At 37.1% G+C, this 21,333-nt stretch overlaps 1 protein-coding gene across 1 annotated transcript in view; it reads left to right on the top strand.

Annotated features, from left to right (window-relative positions):
- The window catches only part of LOC131853989 (dynein axonemal heavy chain 1-like), a 73,056-nt gene that overhangs the window by 27,132 nt on the left and 24,591 nt on the right, over positions 1-21,333 (top strand). The window contains exons 30-53 of the mRNA XM_059205107.1: positions 299-462; positions 999-1,175; positions 1,738-1,861; positions 3,152-3,249; positions 4,105-4,177; positions 4,689-4,806; positions 5,650-5,828; positions 6,289-6,451; positions 6,718-6,828; positions 7,529-7,620; positions 7,968-8,122; positions 8,635-8,752; positions 9,432-9,635; positions 10,271-10,484; positions 11,234-11,396; positions 11,736-11,854; positions 12,455-12,660; positions 16,164-16,326; positions 17,382-17,542; positions 18,210-18,425; positions 18,650-18,744; positions 19,522-19,660; positions 20,247-20,409; positions 20,921-21,090. Of these exons, the coding sequence (XP_059061090.1) occupies positions 299-462; positions 999-1,175; positions 1,738-1,861; positions 3,152-3,249; positions 4,105-4,177; positions 4,689-4,806; positions 5,650-5,828; positions 6,289-6,451; positions 6,718-6,828; positions 7,529-7,620; positions 7,968-8,122; positions 8,635-8,752; positions 9,432-9,635; positions 10,271-10,484; positions 11,234-11,396; positions 11,736-11,854; positions 12,455-12,660; positions 16,164-16,326; positions 17,382-17,542; positions 18,210-18,425; positions 18,650-18,744; positions 19,522-19,660; positions 20,247-20,409; positions 20,921-21,090 (3,585 nt within the window). The remainder of the gene's footprint in view (positions 1-298; positions 463-998; positions 1,176-1,737; positions 1,862-3,151; positions 3,250-4,104; positions 4,178-4,688; positions 4,807-5,649; positions 5,829-6,288; positions 6,452-6,717; positions 6,829-7,528; positions 7,621-7,967; positions 8,123-8,634; positions 8,753-9,431; positions 9,636-10,270; positions 10,485-11,233; positions 11,397-11,735; positions 11,855-12,454; positions 12,661-16,163; positions 16,327-17,381; positions 17,543-18,209; positions 18,426-18,649; positions 18,745-19,521; positions 19,661-20,246; positions 20,410-20,920; positions 21,091-21,333) is intronic.

The following is a 21,333-nucleotide window of genomic DNA, read 5'->3' on the forward strand; positions in this document are numbered from 1 at the left end:
AGTACCTCATTTTGGATGACTGTCATACTTGTCAACCATAATAATAATCTTGGACAATTCACATAGCTGTATGTTCCAAACTAAGCAGAATAAGATGGAAATACTTAAATAGATACATATTATACATATATGTAGATTTTGTTTATTCTAATTTTATTTTTACCCTAAAAAACACAGATCGATATAACCCATGAAAACAAAACAAACTCATACTCATGAATCGAACCCTGTTTGCTGGTCAGTGAGATGGTAGGTCACCGAGGTCAAATAATAAAAAGTTTTGATATCCCGTTTCCAGTTGGACCGTCTGCGCGGGCTGGTGAAGGGTGAGCTGACGTTCTTCCAGCGTGAAGTGGTGTGCGCGCTCATCGTGATCGAAGTCCACGCACGTGACGTTACGCGCTCGCTCGTAGATTATAACGTCAAGGACGTCACGGACTTCCAGTGGATGTGTCAGCTTAGGTCAGAACTTGTAAAGCCGGATAGAAAATAGCAAATTAAGCTATAATTGTTGTAATGACAGGCAGACAAAATAGGGTTGGTTTGTAGCAGTAAATTGCCATAATTACCTTACGTACGTGTAGTAATGTCATCAGTTTATATAGTGCCAAATGATACTTGTGGCAATTTATTTATTTTTCTCTTTATTGCACCTTAAATAAAAAAAATAGAATATATAGTATTAATGTACAAAAGACAGTCTTATCGCTTAAGCGATATCTTCCGAACAACCTTTGGGTAAAAAAGAGAAAAGAAAGATTATTACAGTGTGTTTGAAAAGAATACGAGCTGAGTTGCTTGTCAGTTCTTCTCATTTCGAATCATTCCGAACTGACGGTAGATTTGATATATCATGAGTCTGTAATAGATTTACATGAATAAAGATATTTTGAATTTGAGTTGTCTAGTAGCCATAACACAAGCTCTGCTTTGCTTGAGATAAGCACTGCGTGAATTGTCCAGGGTTATTATTATTAAATGTTATATTTAAATTGCAGATATTATCAGATAGTACGCGACATGTATCCTCTAGAGGAAGGCGAATCTGCCGAGATATATCAGGACGAGAATCGCCTGGATACATCAGCGTACTACCGTCAGTTCAGTCAGAACAGGTGTGATGTGAGGGCGCTCAACTCGGTCTTTACGTATCAGAACGAGTATCTTGGGAACAGGTGCGATATATTGACACTAGATGGCGCTGTATGATTAGTTTGATCATCAAAACACTACGACTGATTTAATCTTATTGTGTATCAAATGTATTGACTATAATAAATTTGTGCTTTTAAAATGTAAATGTTACAATAATTATTTAAAAGAGCAACACGCAGTTTTCTGGTACTCTCTTTGTGATGAGATAAGATTTCCGAATGAGTGGTGGAGAAAAAAGCTATGGCTATTCTTAAAGTTTATTATAAATGATTTTCTATTCTATTCTTTTACCCGCGGCTTCGCTCCTATGTTCATTGTAATACCTTCAAGAACATGTGTACAAAATTTAATTATGATCAGTACAGTAGTTTTTGCGCGAAAGCGTAACAAATCACTACTTTCATATTTATAATATTAGTAAGAATAATAGAATGATGTACCTGACTGCGCTTAGAGTAAATAACTCGGGAAAGCCATGAAGCGCACTTTATATCCTATCATTTGTACATTTACTTATTTGAGTATACAACACATGTTTTTTGTTTCGTTGTCCAAGTATATTTTTTATGATGTATCTGACAGTGGTCGGCTGGTCATCACGCCATTGACAGATCGATGCTACCTGACGCTGATGTGCGCCATGCACCTTAAGTTTGGAGGTGCCCCAGCCGGGCCTGCAGGTACCGGGAAGACTGAGACCACCAAGGTATATCCGTCTTTCTTACACGTCTCTCACCTAATTATACAGAGTGTCCCAGAACTCAATGTGAAGCTGAAACGGGGTGACAGTATTGATTGTAACCATCATGAGAAAAATTAGAAAAAAATCTATCCCATGCAGTTTCAAAATTATGGGCATTTAAGAAAAACCTAGAAATACACTACAGTCAAAAATTTTGACTGTGGTTCTAGAAATGTTATTTAGGGTCACGGTTATGAACAAAAATAATAAAAATTAACCACTTTAACCGAAAAATGGTTACAGTTTGACCAAATTTCTAGGTATTTCGCCCCGTTTCGGCTTGACGTTGAGTTCTGGGACATCCTGTATGTACCGGGTGATAGAGTTGCTTGGCAACAGCGGTCAGTATAAACTGAATCGTTAAATGAATAAAAGTATCGTTTAGAAAAAGCAAATAGGTCTATGGGAATGGGTATAAAAAATTACAATAACATACCGAAGGATATACTAGAATTCAAAACATCTGTTAAATCATATTTATTGAGCTAAGCCTCAATTATTAATAGCCAAATTACATACTAAACGATTGTTTGAATGACAAACGTGCATGGCAATAGTAGTTCATGCACCGGATTTTCACTTAAGGTTAGACACCTGCATAAGTTCATTCGTTCATTCATAATTTAAGAGCTACGCTCTTGTCGGTGGAGCTCTTGCCACTTTCCGCGATCTTCAATTATGCTCTTTAATTGATACGACACAACTCCCATTTTGTCTTTAATTTGTTTAATATAGCTATGCCTTGGTACATAAGTACTCAATGTAAATTATCTGGCTTATAAAAAAAAAGAAAAGAAATTTTATTTCTTGGCAGTTCTTATACAATATTAGCTGTCCTGGCAAACGTTTCGCCTTAAAATAAAAAAAAAAATATAGGGGCGGACTACCCCTAACATTTAGGGGGATAAAAATAGATATTGGCCGATTCTCAGACCTACTCAATACGCTCACAAAATTTCATGAGAATCGGTCAAGCCGTTTCGGAGGAGTATGGGAACGAAAACTGTGACACGAGAATTTTATATATAAGATAATATAAATATACAGAAAACACCAGAAACTTTTTTCTGGCGTTGTCTGGTATAGGAAAGTTACGAATCTCTGGAAAATGGGCGTAATGCTGTACTTACAATTTTTATTTATTTATTCTTTATTGCACTTTTAAAAATTGTACAATTTGGCGAGCTTAATGCCATATGGCATACTTGTATGTATAAATAAATTGAAGGTTATATATAAAGTTATTTTTTACAGGACCTGGCAAAAGCTTTGGCAGTACAGTGCGTGGTGTTCAACTGCTCTGATCAGCTCGACTTTATGGCGATGGGGAAGTTTTTCAAGGGGCTTGCGGCGTGAGTTATTCATATGATGTCATCATTCAAAAATGTTTACATACATAAAAACAGTTTCTATGTAACTGAAAGGGGAACAAGATGAGGTTACACTTTTTTTTAAACACCAGGGGTGTCACTTCCCCGTTAAAAATCTTAGTATATCCTTCTTGAAAAACTCCATGCTGTAGTCTGTAGAGACTCTCGGCAGGTAGTCAATTCCGTAGTTTAATTCGTGGTCTGTTTTTTTTTATTAAGGGCTATTACTCGGTGCTAAAGAAACTTGTTGCTACCTGCGTAGGTCTATTGTGCTCGCCTTTTTTTAGAATTTGTTGCCTATAGGTGGTGTAACGGTTTAGCAATCTCCAAAAAACTATTCTTTTGAACGAATGTAGTAATGTCCTTAAGTTCATAAGGGTTTCTACAACTCACAAAGTTCGCGATGGCCTCGGAGCTCTAGTGGTTTAGCACACCGCTTTACTTCCGATGGTCGCGGCTTCGATTCCTTTATATTAATGACACGACACATTTATATTAATGACTATGATTGTTTGTTTTCTATGTATATTATGTATGTATTTATAAAAAAAAATGCGTAAGTACTCTATCAGTTTTCTGGTACCCATAACACAAGCACTGCTTAGCTTGGAATTTGTCACTAGATGGCGTTGTGTCGAATAGTCCAGTGCTATTAAAATTAATCAATTATAATATGATGTAGGCGGGGCCGAATTGTTTTGAAATAAATATATTTCTTTGTATTATAATAATATAATATATAAATAAGCTAAATATAAATAAATAAAGATATACTATATAATATACTATATATAAGTAAATATAAACTAGTTACAATTTTTGTCACTTATATTTCAGCTCCGGCGCTTGGGCATGCTTCGACGAATTCAACAGAATTGATATCGAGGTGTTGTCAGTTGTAGCACAACAAGTAAGTTTTACTTAAACATAACTAACTAACCGGAAAAGTAAGATTTTATGACTCAGTAGGTATTACTGTATTTTTTTCCGGACGCATGCATGAAGTTATCCGCTCCGGAATAGCAGCGTATTAGGTACTCTTCATGCGTTGCTGTTCAGGAGGACTTAGATGCTCTACTTCCGTACTCTGTAATTTCACGGGTATATCTCACCTTTCAGCTTTACCCCTTAATCAAAACATATTATAAAACAAGCAAGCTGCTTAGTAGCTGGAATAAGCGAGACAAAAGTGCCCCTACCAAACGATTTTGATATAAAAAAAAAGAAATCAGTTCAGAAACTGGCTATAAAAAAAAGAAATTCAGTTGAGTTTCTTGCCACTTCTTCTCAATTGAATCTGTATATTGAACTGGACGGTAGGGAAATTATGTTAATACAAAAAATTGGATCTTCATAAACGGCTAAAATGTCCTACATGAATAAATGATCTTCGATTTGATTTGATCTTTTGGTATACCCAGGTGGTGACAATCCAGAAGGCGCAGGTGTTGAGATTGGACAAGTTCATGTTTGAAGGTTGCGAGCTGCCGCTGAAGGCTTCCTGCTCTGTCTTCATCACCATGAACCCTGGATATGCAGGCATGTTATGAATTTGTACTTATAATTTTTAAACTGTATACTTGTTTGCTACAATTGTGATACCTAATCTTAATAATATTATAAACGCGAAAGTTAGTGAGTATGGATGTTTGTTACTCTTTATTACTGAACGGATTTTGATGAAACTTTGCAGTAATATAACTTATGCATCAGAATGACACATAGACTATTTTTTTTAAGGCGTGTTAAACCGTGGTACTGCTAGCGGGACTACTAGTATCATTATATTAATGCGTGAAGCAAAAACATTGTACTCCTTTTTAAGAAAATTGCGCGGACGCAGGAGTTCGAAGGGGATTGTTTGTAATGTGGACTAATTACCACAATGTACTATGTCAGGTTGATCTCCACGTTTTCCAAGAGGTTCTTCCTAGAAACCTACGTGATAAATTCATGGTGAATTTACCACGATGGGCTAACTGACCTGACCTCATATTCTTATCATCCTCCACTGGCGACCCGCCAGCTTAAACCGTTAGCGATGGCGAGTACAACATTCCATTATCATCCATTAATATCATCATCTGCTTCTTCCCTATCCCATTTATTTGGGGTCGGTGTAATGTGTTGCTTTTCCATTCATCCCTGTTTCACGCCATTCATCCATCTCTTTTTTTGCCTTCCTCTGCCTTCATAACCATCCACATTCATATGTAACACCTTCCCTAAATTCTTCCCTTATTATCTTCATTCCATTATCATCCATAAGGTAAAAAAATCGTTAGTTTGAGCATCCGCAAACCGGATGGGCTGCAGTAACGGGGCAGTCCGAATTAATTTGTGTCAGTAAAATTTGTGAAAAATATTCATTGGTGTTGTCAGGTCGAACGGAACTACCGGATAATTTGAAGGCCCTATTCCGACCGATCGCCATGATGGTGCCGGATTATGCGCTGATCGCCGAGATCTCCCTCTTCTCGTATGGCTTCTTCGAGGCTAAGATCCTTGCTGGGAAGATTACCACTACATTCAGGTTGAGCTCCGAACAGCTGTCGTCGCAGGTTAGTATTTTTTTTTGTATTATCAGAGGGTAATTATAACCTATTGTTAGCCTCCTATTACCGATAACGTGATTGTTGTGATTTTCAGATTTAACTAATTAAATGCTATATTCAATTGTAAATTTCTTTATCCCAATCATACAGATCCAAGTAGTCATTTTATAATTTATGAACGCGAGAATTCTGTTAATTGATATTTATAGACAAGTGACTTAACAACTGTCTAACTGTCCGTCTGTCGCGCTTTCACGCCAAAACTACTGAACCAATTTAAATGAAATTTGTGCTAGTGTAGACCCTGAGAAAGGGGGAAATAAAACTGATATACACAGTTATAATGATGAATACAAATGTTTACACCGTTTGAGTAATCGAACCTGCGGCCATCGGAAGAAAAGCGGTGTGGTAAACCGCTAGACCATCGAGGCCGTCAAGTTACATTATTTGTGGTAATCCACAGGACCACTACGACTTCGGTATGCGCGCGGTGAAGACGGTGATCTTAGTGGCTGGTAACCTCATCAGGCAGATGCCAGATGGAGACGAGCGACAGATCGTACTCCGGGCGCTGCGTGACGTGAATGTACCCAAGTTCCTCGCCGATGATTTGCTGCTCTTTAATGGTAAAATTAAAAAGAAATGTTTGTCATTTACTAATTGGTGGACTTGGTGCTTATTAAACACCGTTTAAAAAAATAAAAAATCAATAATTCAAATTCAAATTCAAAATATCTTTATTCATGTAGGTCTATTGCAGAATGTTATGATATGTCAACTGTTTTAATTGTATTTCCCTGTTGCATTTGAGTATCATTAATAAAAATATAGACATACGAAATGATTTAGTTTAATGTAGTACTTATTAATCGATAATGTTTTTCTGTTACAGGCATAATATCGGATTTATTCCCACGTGTGGAGATCCCAATTGTGGACTACGGTATAATGGAACAGTCCATCAGGAATATGCTCGTGAAACGAGGCTACGACGATCTGTATAGTGAGTACTAAATTCTATTATATAAACATGTTTACAAATAATCATTATCAGTATCTGATCTAAAGATCATATATCGTTATATATTCCGGCGTGGAGGGTGAGTATTGGTAGTGAAATTACAGGGTAAATCGGGCCATTGTCATTTTAGTAAACGTGATGATGTGATAACGTATGAGAGGTGCAAAGGTGTAAAAAAATTCGAGAGGTGGAAAGTTGATCACGTGAGGTCCAAGTTATAATAATGCTACGAACAATATATGAAAAAAGCATCTTAAAATGCTTTAGTGGTATCACGTAGTATACAATTTTATTTTTTTTTGAACCACACTAAGTGTCTGGCAATATACAAAACAATATATGAAAATACCTAACGGCCAGGTTTCATATTTGGGGATCGTTATTTGGTGGGGACACACATACAAGAACTTTCACGTTTATTAAAACTTCCGATGGTCGCAGGTATCACGATTACAAAACACCTCGCACGGGACACACATTTGTCTTTATGAGTATGATTGTTTTGTAGCAGTCTGTGTTGTCTATGTATATTATGTACGTATTTAGGAAAAATGTATCTATATCTAAGTATTTATATCAGTTGTCTAGTACCCATAACACAAGCTCTGCTTAGCTTGAAAGTAGATGCAGATGTAAAACACTGAGCCATACAGTTCTTCAACAGATGTTTTAATTATTACAGCATTTATATTCAAAGTAATTCAGCTATATGAAACTACCGTGGTCCGGCATGGTCTGATGTTGGTGGGGCCGGCAGGTGCGGGCAAAACTAAGGTATTTACACGATATTATACAATTTCACGTAATATGTCTGTCGTATGTTGAGACTCTTTCATTAGTTTACGTCTCCACTAACTAGATTTAAGTTTAGTGTAAAGCCAGTCTACGTCCCGATAAGTCATACACCACACTACCAAATAAACTTACTAATGTTCAATAAATAGTACAATTATTTCACCGGTATACTCACTACCTGCATACTATAATAAACAATATATAATAAGTTAATAACATGCGTAATATTACTAACGTAGTTTTACATTAATTATTAAAGTGTTTGAGGGCAAACCGAACTGCTAAGCCCGCATTTGACTGGTTTTTAATTTACGTGTTTGTTACAGTGTTACGAAGTACTCAGAGATGCGCTGACCGCAATAAAAGGTAAATTAGCACCAGATGGGTTCCCGTTCGCCCCAGTACATACGTACGTGGTGAATCCCAAGTCTATCACAATGGGACAGCTGTACGGAGAGTTCGACTTACAAACGCATGAATGGTGAGTTAGGCTGACGACATACAGTCGGTTAAGCGGGAGGTTGTTGTGAATGTAACTAACGAAATACATTTAATCAGTATTAAATATATTCTACCTCAGTAGGTAGGAGAAGTTTATTTGAATTTTTGTTTGCATGTCTGTACACGCTAATCTCAGGAACTGTTTTACCGAATTAAATGTGTCTGTGTCACCTAAATAATTTTTGACTAACTTTCTGGTAAAGAAAGCGCCGATAATAAATGTGAATTAGAGACCTATTTGGTACTTTAAAATTAATATAAACCGATAAAATCTAAATTAAAATTTAAAAATTATCTTCAGCATTGCTATGTACCAAAAAAACAATTTTCTTTCTTTCTAAATTTATCCCAGAGATGGCGGTAAGATACCCCCTACTTATGCCATGTTGAATTTAAATAAATCTACCGGAATTGCCTTCATCATAACATCGACCTTTTCTGACTACCCCATTAGGGACAACGTCGTGAAGGTATATGTGTTTGTATGTGCAGGACGGACGGTATCCTATCGAGCTTGGTCCGCGGCGGCATCGCAGTGGACGACCTCGACAAGCGTTGGTATGTGTTCGACGGACCAGTGGACGCCGTCTGGATTGAGAATATGAACACGGTACGTAGGTTTGATATAATACTCACCTTACTAACGATGGATGGATGTTTGTTACTCTTTCAAAGAATATCCTTCAATTCTTGTCCCTGACGGAATAAAGGCGAGCATAATAGATCTAATTAGGTCGCAGTGCTACAGGTCTAAACACCTGACAATAGCCCCTCAATAAAAAAACTCATGCGAAAATTACTGAACGGAATTTGATAAAACTTTACTGTAATGTAGCTTATACTTCAGTATAACACATAAGCTACAATTTAAAAATATGAATAAATTTTATCATTTCGTCCAATTTACATGGACGCAATGATAAAATTCATTAATCATGTCATTATTTTTATCTTTATGTTAATTAAAAATTAATAATAGTAATAATTTATTGTCAAACAACAAACAGTTAGTAACAACTTAAAAACTTAACCTATGTTAGTAAAAAAACCCTTGACGTCTGTCCCATCCAGTGTCTTAGATTGGGACAGTTTATTTTTCAGAACACTGATGGAACTTGTCCGCGCTCTTATAAGAACGTTATTCCCTTAATTTTACGTTTCTCTATTATTGGGAAGTTTCAGAAACGATACGTCGATGCAGCGGTACTAGTTTTTATTTCAATTTCAAGTGGTATCACATTAATTGCGCAACTGATCAACTGTATAAATAATTCGTGACGTTTATATAGGTACTAGATGACAACAAGAAGTTATGTCTATCTAGTGGCGAGATCATGAAGCTGACCGACCGACAGCGCATGATTTTCGAAGTGGCGGACTTGGCGGTGGCGTCCCCGGCCACGGTGTCCCGCTGCGGCATGGTGTACCTGGACACGGGCGTGGTGGGGCTGCCACCGCTCGTCAACGCCTGGCTCAGGAACTGTCTGCCGCCGGTTAGTTTATACATGACTTGCTATGGTAGCTAAACCTTCTTCTTTTCTGCGTTTAAGTTGTAGGGTACAGATTAGGCAATGTGTTGACATCATATATTATTTACCCATTATAAATTTATAATCTTTCTATCTTAAATCGTTTATATTCTTACGCCCCGTTCTCAGCATTCAATCGCTAAGACTACGTCTTTGACGTAACACCGTCGGTCGCTTTTGTCGGACATATTTTCCGCATATATACGCCGACACTGAACTACCCATTTTTACCGCGTGTGAGATATCACCTTACCCATCCCTGCTGACATACAGAAAACATCATACAGTCAATTTCCCTCTGAGAGACCGGAGACAACTTCGACAGTGAAGAAGTACTGCAAGGCTCAAGATACTCGGATGAGACATCAGAAACTCAGAGGTAGATGGTAGAAATTGCCAATCCCTAGCCATAGGATAGCCCTTGTTCCTTTTAGTCATAACCATTTTCGATTTTAGCCATTTCCGCTGTAAATGCATTATGAGCCTATTATTGATTCCCTGCGCGCATACAGTGAAATTACAGGGTAACAGGTTTGACATCTTAGTCCTCTGAAATGGCAGTGCTTGCTATTCCACTTACAAGTATAAAAATATTGCAGATCGCTGATAACATCCGTAAGATCCTCCCGACGCTGATCAACACGTACCTATACCCCGCGCTGAGTTTCGTACGCAATAGACTGACAGAGTTGGTGGCTTCCATCGATAGCGCCTTAGTTCTCAAGTTCTTGGAGCTACTAGACTACCGCCTACGTCCGGTAACAGGGAAGGATGATCGTCCACCACCTGGAGGACCGTTCCTGGCATTGATGCGTTAGTCTTACTAATTTTATAAACGTGGAAGTTTGTGATTGTGGAAGGATGGCAGTTTGTTACATTTTCAAAAACTACTGCATAGATTGTAATGAAGCTTTACAATAATATAGCTTATACATCAGAATGACACATAGGTTATGAATTGCTCGCGGATGAAACCGTGGGCACAAGTATTTATTTAATAATAATAATAATAAATATATTTATCCAAAAATGTTTGTACTATATAGCTTTAAAGTCAAACCTACTAGTAACGCTGAAAGTGACTCCCACTCAGCATTTATACTGTAGCATAACCAAGTTATATCTACATAATATATATTTCATCATTACTATTCATTAGAAGATCTTGTACAAAATCGCCTGCGTGGGTAATTCTGTCTTACCCTTTTTTTTTATAAATCCCTCCTGGAGACCCACCCGCTACTGGAGATCAGGCGGGTACAGCGAGACTCTTACTCTCTAATAACTCCAACATGTCCCTCGTCCAACAATGGTCAAGGAAGGACAAAGGATCGATGTCGGTCTATTACGACTCTGACGGCAGTGGCCCACTCTAGCAGCGGGCCCCATCTCTGCGGGTTCACTTATGGATACCACTTCTTTACCCTTCATTCCTGGAGAAGGCACGCGGGAATATGTTGCGTCTTCTTCGGGCCTAGTGCGGTGGGGAACCGCACCAAACCTTTCATGTACTACGTGAGAAGCAAATAGATTAAATTGTAATTGGAGGCGTCTTGTTGCAGCTCGCCTGGCGCCGTGTTGGGTGGTGTGGGCGGTGGTGTGGTCGGTGGGCGCCACGTGTGACCACAACGGCCGCGCAGCCTTCTCCGACCACATGCGATCCCTGATGCAGAACGCGAACATGAAGCCGCTCTTCCCCAACGAGGGCCGCGTCTATGATTACACGTTAGTACTCTACGAGCAGTGTTGCCAACCCTACTGTTTTATATATTCTTTATTGCACTTTTAAATACAGTTCTAAACTTAAACATATACAGAGTGAGCAAAGGTGGACTTATCTCTAAGAGAGATCTCTACCAGTCAACCCAACAATGTGGCATAGCTAGTAGTGAGTAGGTAACACCTGTGCAATTAAAACTATTATGTTTTGATAGTATATTTTGCTGTTTTACCCTGTTTTCCATTTCATTATAATTTTTACATTAATTTTGACTTCGGTGGTCTAGCGGTCTTCGGTATCGGTCAGGCACAGCTAGTTTTAATATAAAATTCATACGATTTCAGTTTACACGACGGCGGCTTCACGGACCAGACGGAGGACGGCGAGCCTGCTAATCCGTACTGGTATAACTGGATGGCCAATTTGGAGGAGTACGAGGTCGATCCCGAGTGGCAGTATGCAGGTACAATACATTAATATAATGTAAAATTTACACCGAGATAGACCTGAAAAATCGTCTGCGTACCTCTGTCTCGCCTATTTCAGCCGCCAATCAGATGGGAAGTTGTTTTTCGGTAGAAATACAGTGAAATTACACCATGACATCTTAATTTTCAAAATTCCACCGTGTACAGCAACATACTCTTTTGATGGTTATTAGATATTGCTTTTACTTAGATTTTTTTATAGAAGACAATGATATTCGGCTCACTCTGCCTGGAGTAAAAATAGCTTTTGTAAATTATTTAAGTATACCTAGATATAATATTTAAATAATTTAAATTAACTTCAGTATCTTTACGTATAGGTATATAGGTCGTCAAGAGTATAGTTCGTAAATGCACAACGAAACGAAAACTGCCTATTTTTCGAATTGTTTGTCTCTATGTTAAGATTTAATAGTGTCTGGAGCGATTAGGAAAGACAAAATAACAGCATGTTTTTATATTTATGTCAACAGGTAAAGAAGTTCGAAAATAATAACGTAAAAAGGCCGAAAATGTCCAATATAAATAAATAATTTTCTATTTTATATTTATATATATTTTTAAATTTCACCTAGACATCGAAGTGCCTACCCTGGACAACGTGCGCAGCGCGGCGCTGCTCGGCTACAAGGTCTCGAACTACAATCACGTGATCTGCGTCGGCCCCACCGGCACCGGCAAGACGGTCACCATCACCTCCAAGTTGTCGCGCGGACTGCACAAGAAGTTCATATGCGAGTTCATTGTCTTCTCCGCCAGGACTTCTGCCAACCAGACGCAGGTGCAATGTAATCTCATAATATATAGAACTCTCGTGTCACAGTGTTTGTAACGAAACATTTCAGAAACAACCGATTGTTTTATATGTTTAAGGAGTCCTTTTGGATTAGGGTTATGATCTACTTTGTTGAGAACCTGGTAACTTGTAATGATACAGCCAAGAGACAGAATATAAGTGTGTTTATTGTATTTTTTTTTCGGACTACTCTAATGCTGTTGGCCGCAGCTGGCCTTTACAGCTTCACCGGACGTTATGAGGCGAGTGCAGATGGCACTCCAAACCTGCGGAAGGACTTATGGAGCGGCTGGAGGCCAACTCCTGCCTGACGGATACGACTTTAGTCTGAGGGCACCACTAGGGGTTCGAACCTCAGCTCAAGCCGTCGTAATTTCGATCCCCGTTTGAATTGGACGGGGGACGGGGGATCGGGAGGGGAGTTTATTGTAAAAATATTTCGGTCTTATATACTTAATAATATACTTAATAATATACAATAACATACTGAAGAGAAAATCGACTAGTATTATTCCATATTACAAAAAATATTCAAAAATTTTAAAATCCGTAATTCGGGTAGCTAAGAGAAATAATAATATAAACTTTATTAATAAAAGCACAAACAAAAGCAAAACTACTTGGAATTTCATCAAAAACCAAACCACTCCTATAAACAATATAAAAAATACAGTAAATAACATATTTAAAGATAACGTTCTTATAGAAGATGCTTTCACTATAGCTGAAACTTTTAATAACTATTTTCTTAATAATAACTTACAAGCTTCTCATAATAATCTGAGTAAAGTAACCTTTAATAAAAATTGTAATAGCATATTTTTTAAACCGGTTGACAGTAGCGAATTAATTAAAATCACAAGAAGCTTCAAAAATAAAAAATCTTTTGGTTATGATGGCATATCAATTCAAATTATTAAAATTTCTTTAAATTATATAATTGAACCTCTTATCTATATCTTAAATTTAATGCTTGTAACTGGTATATATCCTGAAAAATTAAAATTAGCTAAAATAAAACCATTATTTAAAGGGGGCAAACGATCAAATGTTAATGATTACAGACCAATAGCTTTGCTACCATCATTTTCTAAAATATTTGAAAAGGTAATTCACTTAAGACTTATTAATTTCTTCGAAGCCAATAATATACTAAATAGTAATCAATTTGGATTTCAAAAGAAAAAATCAACAAATTTGGCAATATTCAGGATTCTAAAAGATGTATGGGATGCCGTAAATGCAAAAACTTCCTGCGTTGCTTTATTTCTTGATATGTCGAAAGCATTCGATTGTATAAATCATGACATAATTTTGAACCAATTGGAAAATGTGGGTGTACGTGGCATAGCATTAAAATTAATTACTAGTTATTTAGATAATAGACAACAATTCACTGTTATTAACAAGTTAAATACTAATAATAACACTATGGAAGAGATACATTCCACTTATGTAAAAACTGTTATTGGTGTCCCACAAGGAAGCGTGCTGGGCCCTTTACTATTTTTAGTTAGCATAAATGATCTACCGAAAATAACGAATAATCTTTGTGTCATGTTTGCAGATGATGCAACAATTTTTATTAGTGACAATAGTGAAAATAGAATATTATTTGAAAATAAAATAAATGAAACACTAAGAAGAGTTGTTGATTGGCTCAGAACAATTAATCTTAAAGTTAATCTCAACAAAACAAAATTTATACAGTTTCGTAATTATAAAAATTATTCCTTCAAATTAAATATTAAAGACTGTGACACAAAAATCGAAGAAGTAAATGAAAATAATTTTCTTGGTGTTACCATAGATTGTCATCTAAATTGGAAATCACATATTAACAAACTTAATAAAAAGATTTCAAGTCAGTGTTATGCTCTTTCTATATTAGTGGAAAACTCATCATCAGATGTTGCTCGGACTGCTTATTTTGGTAGTGTGTATCCTTTACTAATGTATGGAATTATATACTGGGGAAACTCTGTGAATGTTACATCGACCTTTCTGCTTCAAAAGAAATGTTTAAGAGTTATCTATAATATGTATTCAGATGAAACTCTAAGACACATATTTAAAACTGGAAAATATCTCACTCTAACTAATATTTATATTATGGAACTGTGTGTATTTGTTAAAAATAATATGACATATTTCACCAGTAAATCGGATATGCGAAATAACTTGCGTCAGAAACATAAACATGACTTATTTTTACCGGTAATTTATAATTATATTTATCGAAAAAGTGCAATGGTAATGGGTGTTAAAGTATATAATCATCTTCCGTTGGACATAAAATCTCTAAGTGGACGAATGTTTAAGGCTAAACTAAGGGCTTGGCTGCTTGACAATGTATTTTATGACATAAATGAATATTTTAGTACTATAACGAAATTTGAAAACATGTAATAATATATAGTTCATAGACATTCTTGACAATATACTTATAATAATACCATGACATAATTAATTAATGTAATTTATTCTATAATCTAAAATCAAATATGTTGTAAATTGTTGCATACCCGATAGGGTGAAACTGTTGATACATAGCTATATATATTGTTATACCACCCACAAAAAAATGTACCCACACAGTTAGCAATAAAGATATATTCTATTCTATTCTACGATTTTACACGTGTTGCTTTTAAGCGCAGCTGCAAGTAACAACGGCTTGAAGGTCGCGCAGCTGCGTTTCGAATGTTACACGTGTTGCTATGTATGTATTTATATATAACAATCGAAAATTTTATATGTATTCAGTAAGTCTGAGAATAGGACGTAAATTGTTTTTCATACCCTTAAGTGTTAAGGGTGGTAAATCCCGATTCTTTTGTTTATTTCATAATCTACTTTTTAAGTAGTATTTTGTTGATGGTTTCAGTTGTTTAGCAGTTTAGCACACCGCCTTACTTCCGGTAGTTGCGGGTTAGATTCCTCGCACACGTATATTCTATGTGTACTATTTATGTATTTACAATAAATATTGTATCTCAGTATTTATATCAGTTGTCTAGTATTAATAACGCAAGGCTTTCTCGGTACTAGATTTTATTGTGTGCGTGTCCTGAGATATAATAAGTCGTGACGCTCAGAACTTTATGTATATTATGTAAATAAAATATGTATCAGTTCTTGGGTACCAGAATAGAATAGAAAATCATTTATTCAAATAAACTTAATTTAAGCACTTTTGAATAGTCATAACTATTTTTTAAATCTATTCATCATTATATCATTCTTCTGCTAATTTGCAAAGCTGTCTCATCACAAGATGAGCGAGAAACTTGTGTGCTGCTCTTTTAAATAATCCTTGTAAGTTCACATTTTACAAGTCGAATCGTGTGAATACAAACTACCAACCGGCACTAATTTATTAGGGTCAAATATATAAACACAATAAGATCAATAACACGAGGTCTGCGTAGCTCAGTACTAAATGGCGCCGTGTGAATTGTCAAGATGTAATAGTAACGAACCTCCAGGACGTAATCGACAACAAGCTGGAGCGGAGACGTCGCGGCGTGTTCGGTCCTCCGCCGACCAAGCGGCAGGTGTTGTTCATCGACGACCTCAACATGCCCGCGCTGGAGCCCTACGGCGCGCAGCCGCCCCTCGAGCTGCTGCGACAGTTCATGGACTCCTCGGGTACGCACGACCTCACTCCACGACCTCAACTTCGGCTGCTCTTGATAAAGCGCACCGACTTGTATTTCATTATATATATTCTTTATTGCATTTTTAAATACAGTTCTAAACCTAAACATTTACAGAGTGAGCAAAGGTGGACTTATCTCTAAGAGAGATCTCTACCAGTCAACCCAACAATGTGGCATAGCTAGTAGTGAGTAGGTAACACCTGTGCAATTAACAATATTATGTTGAAATATCCAAATGTTGAGAAAAATAAAACATTTAAAATTCAACAAATTAAATAATGTTCTAATTATATTAGAATTATAATAAAATATAGAATAGTCAATATATTAAACAGTTGTAAAAGTTATATATATATACATATATATATACAAATATATATACAAATACCTATACAATTACTATAGATATCTACATATATTACACAAAATACAAATAATAAAATACATGATGTAACTAATCATACTAAGGTCGATAAATAATGCGATTTTAACCTTTTCTTAAAACAACCAATCATAACATCAATCAAAACGTCAATCATACGGCGTAAGCTAAAGCAGCAAAAACCACACCTTTAGTAGGTAAAGTAGAGTACGGGCAAGTTCCAACAGTGTCCTGAAAGTCCTGTAAAATCCCAATCTGAGATACTGGGTGGGAAAGGCGATACGTTGAAGGGTTGTCCCACATTTTTTTTACTAACGGGAGTTAAGTAATTATTATTAACAAAATGGAAAGTTTTCTGACAAAAAAAAATATTATACTTATTTTTCTTTAGTTTATTGGTCTATTAGAAACTAATACTCATTCATAGGGGCCTTATCCAAGTATAGGAGAGGTTGTGGAATGAAAAAAAAATTGAGAGAATAAAAATTGAAAATTTTATAGTGATCGGCAAATATTACTATTACAATACTAATACTTGCCGTTAACAGATATGTTTTTTTAATTATTATAATACACAAAAAATAACGTTTATAAGGGGCTAAAATGTCCTACATGAATAAATGATTTTTGATTTGATTTATTATTATGACTGTATCACCCAGGATGGTACGACAGACAGAACATCGGCGAGTTCAAGCAGCTGGTGGACGTGGGCCTGGTGGCGGCCATGGGTCCGCCTGGTGGTGGCCGCAATCCGGTCACAATGCGACTCATGAGGCACTTCCACTACATCTCTTTCACGGAGATGGAGTACTCCAGCAAGGTATTTTATTGATTGTGCTTGTAGATATAGTGTTTAGAATGGCGTGGCGGCCTTTCGATTTTGCCACTCGCTTTTATGTTTGTTCATTATTCAGGTGATGGTTTTTAACAGCTTCATAACCCACTCCTTCTATACAAATACGTGATGTGACGTGTTTAGAAACTTAAATTACAATAAGATTACAATGTAGTAAATTAATTTTAGAAAAATAATTTTATCAATAATATTAAATAATCGACGACCTCGGTGATCTCTAGGCGGTTTAGCACGCAGCCTTACTTTCGACGGTCGCGGGTTAGATATAAACATTTGTGTTCATGAGTATGATTGTTTGTATCGCTCTGGGTGTTTTTTATGTACATTATTTATATTATACATAGTCTGTGTTTGGGAATTCGGATTTCTTGGGCTTCAGGGTCTCGAAGATATCTTCGCTAGCTTTCCACACATATTTTTCCCTATATATATACATAGTACTTTCCCTAACATTTTGGTAGCAGAGAGTAAATTCCCTAACAGTCTGTATTTAAAAAAAATATGAATTTCTATCAGTTGTCTAGTACACATAACAGAAGCTTTGCTTAGTTTGGGACTAGTGTTCTAAGATATTACTATTATTGTTAATTAGCTGTAGTAAGATCAAAGATTTGGTACCTTTCGTTTTCAGTACGCAATCTTCAGCATCATTCTCAAATCGTGGACCAGGAATTTCTCCAACGTGACAATCCGCGAAGGTCCATTCCTGAAGGCCTCCATCGACATCTTCCACTCACTGGTGGAGGAACTGCTGCCGACACCCACCAAGTCTCACTATACGTTCAACTTGCGGGATCTGAGCAAAGTGTTCCAGGGGATTTTGATGATGGACCCCAATGCCGTCAAAGTAAGTCTCCTATTTAGATAAACTTTCTGCAATATATTATAAATAGCAATAATCTTTATTCAAATAATAATAATATCTTAGGACAACTCACACAGCCATCTAGTCCCAAGCCAAGCAGAGCTAGATCTGCCAGATTTAATCTCATGAGCTCTTAGCCGTAATTCAGGGAAGTAAACCACTTGGCCACGACGCTCTCATTTTAATTTGTTTTTCATGTTTTGTAGGATGAAGATGATGTCATAAGACTGTGGTACCACGAGCACCAGCGCGTCTATCAAGACAGGCTGGTTAATAACGAAGATCGACAGTGGTTTGTGGGGTTGGTATAATTGATCATGATCATCTCTGGATGAATGGCGGTCTTCCACAGTGCGGTTTTCTAGAAACTTTTTGCCTCGCACAACCACATTGTGGAATCACCTTCCAACAATGGTATTTCCGAACCGATACGATATTGAAACCTTCAAGAAAAGAGCTTATTCCTTTTTAAAAGGCCGACAACGTACTTGTATTTCCCCTGGTGTTGCGGGTGCTCATGGGCGGCGGTAATCACTTACCATCAGGTGAGCCGCATGCTCGTTTGTCCCCTGTTACAAAAAAAAAAAAATTATAGATCGTTAGATAATCATACTTTTGAATTAAAATTTTTGCAACGTACGAGAAATCGCACCCACGACTACTGGTAGTAATGCAGTTTGCTAAATAGGCTACCGAGGCCGTCATCAATTATACCTTCAATTATGTCATTTTACCACTTTATCTATGAAAAAGTAGTTTAATATTTAAACAGAGAGGTAAAGGGGATTACTAGTAATGTGGATTGATGACTTTGTCGCTAGCAATGTACCATGCAGATCGATCTTCACGCGGCTTTCCCTGGTAACCATAGTGATTAATACCTGGTGAATTTGTCACGATGGGCTAACTGAGCTGACCTCATGTTAATTTTATCATCCTCCACTGATGCACTGTAAGGGTTAGCGCAGGCCGGTGCATCTTAACATCATCATCAGCACTTAAATGCCCCGCAAGGGTAAATAGTTAGCGCAGGCGGGTATACCATTTCATTATCATCACTTAAAAAATATCTAAATAGATTGTTGAACAAGAAGATCCGCACAGAATTCGGCAAGAAAGCTGCGGATGTGGTCGGCGGGCGGCTGATGCTGTTTGGAGACTTCATGGATATCGGTGCTGACGATAAGAAGTACATAGAAATCACGGATAAAGAAGAGGTAAACTCAACACAGATTATTAACTCAACATAAACGTCGTAGCGTCATATATTTCCAAGCCACAGATACACAAAGTAATAATAATAATTACCCAAGACAACTGTCATGGCGTCGTCTAGTTCCTAGTTAACCAGAGCTTGTCGTGTGGGTACTAGAAAATTGATTAAATATGCATATTTTTTAATTTTAATTTTCCTTATTTATTTTTTTATTTAGCGCAACTACGTCTACGTCACTTAAAAAACGGGGAATTTTGCTATATTTTTCATTGCAACTCCGCTCCTATTGGTCGCGCTTATTGTTATTTTCAGAGTTCGCTTCCTAAGCCCGTCGTTGATTTGACGGGCCTAGGCAACAAACTCTGAAAAAAGGCGAGCAAAATTGAACCATATTCTTAGGAGCAATGATTGTTATGTCCTTAGGATAGAGTGCACTAAAGTGTGTTTCAAAAGAAAAAAATCGTTCGTGCATGAATAGGCTACAACCACATAGGATGTGTAGTGGCGTTTCCTCCTCCATTTACTATCTTTGGTAACATACGGCAAATGTTTGGTTGAAAATATATACGCCTTTTTTTGTTTCTCAGCTCGATGAGGTTTTATCTCATTATCTGCATGAATACAACCTGACGACGACCGTTCCTCTCTACCTGGTGCTATTCGAAGATGCAGTCTCGCATCTGTGCCGTTTGGCACGCATCATGCGGCAGCCAATGGCCAACGCATTACTGCTTGGCATGGGTGGTTCTGGTAAGAAGTTATATTTTTTCTTTCTAGTCAAATAAACTGACTGTCCACCTGATGGTGAGTGGTAACCATCGCATGACATGATCAGCATTACGGACATTGTGCGGAAGTGTCCATGCAATTTCCGTAATGCCATTATAGCGCGGTGGTTATCACCTCACCACTGGAACGTTATATATGATGTAATGAAGTGTCGCTATATAATATATTGTTTATTAGAGTAGTAGTATAGTCCAGGTAGTGAGTGTACCGGTGATATAATTGTACTGTTTATCGTACATTAGTAAGTTTATATGGTAGTGTGCTGCACCGCTGATTGGTAACGCGTACATTCTACTTGGAGTCGTAATACGGACTGTCATTACATTTAATTTAAATCTATGTTATCCGGAGAGGTAAACTAATGGGAGTGAGCCAAGTGTTGACAGAAATATTACAAGTATTGGCAAGTAATTATCATCCATTAAAAAAATAACAATAGCTACTGCACTAGTTAAAAAAATGATGTCACCAGGTCGTCAGAGCCTGTCCAGACTGGCGGCGAACATGGCGGAGTTGCAGTGTATCCAAATCGAGATCACAAAGGCATACGGCCAGCTGGAATGGCGCGACGACCTCCGGCAGACCATGCTGCGCGCCGGCGCAGACAACAGGGGCGTTGTCTTTTTATTCTCCGATGCACAGGTTATACGCTCTTAAAGGAGAACTAGACTAATTGATTCTTTCTCAAATATTACTTCAACAACATTCTGAGCATTTTGTTTTGTTTTTTTTTTTAAATAAACAGGTATATATTCTATTATTCATGTACCAAAGCGTCGCGGCTTGGTCGCCGAACAGTCAATACTAGGCTTCCAAGCTATATCTGAACTCTATTCAATGCCTGATGATGATGCCTCGTTCAGAGGCGAAACATATGTCGCAATA

Source organism: Achroia grisella, unplaced genomic scaffold, assembly GCF_030625045.1.
Source record: "Achroia grisella isolate CSIRO2021 unplaced genomic scaffold, CSIRO_AGI_Agris_v1 utg918, whole genome shotgun sequence".
NCBI lineage: Eukaryota > Metazoa > Arthropoda > Insecta > Lepidoptera > Pyralidae > Achroia > Achroia grisella.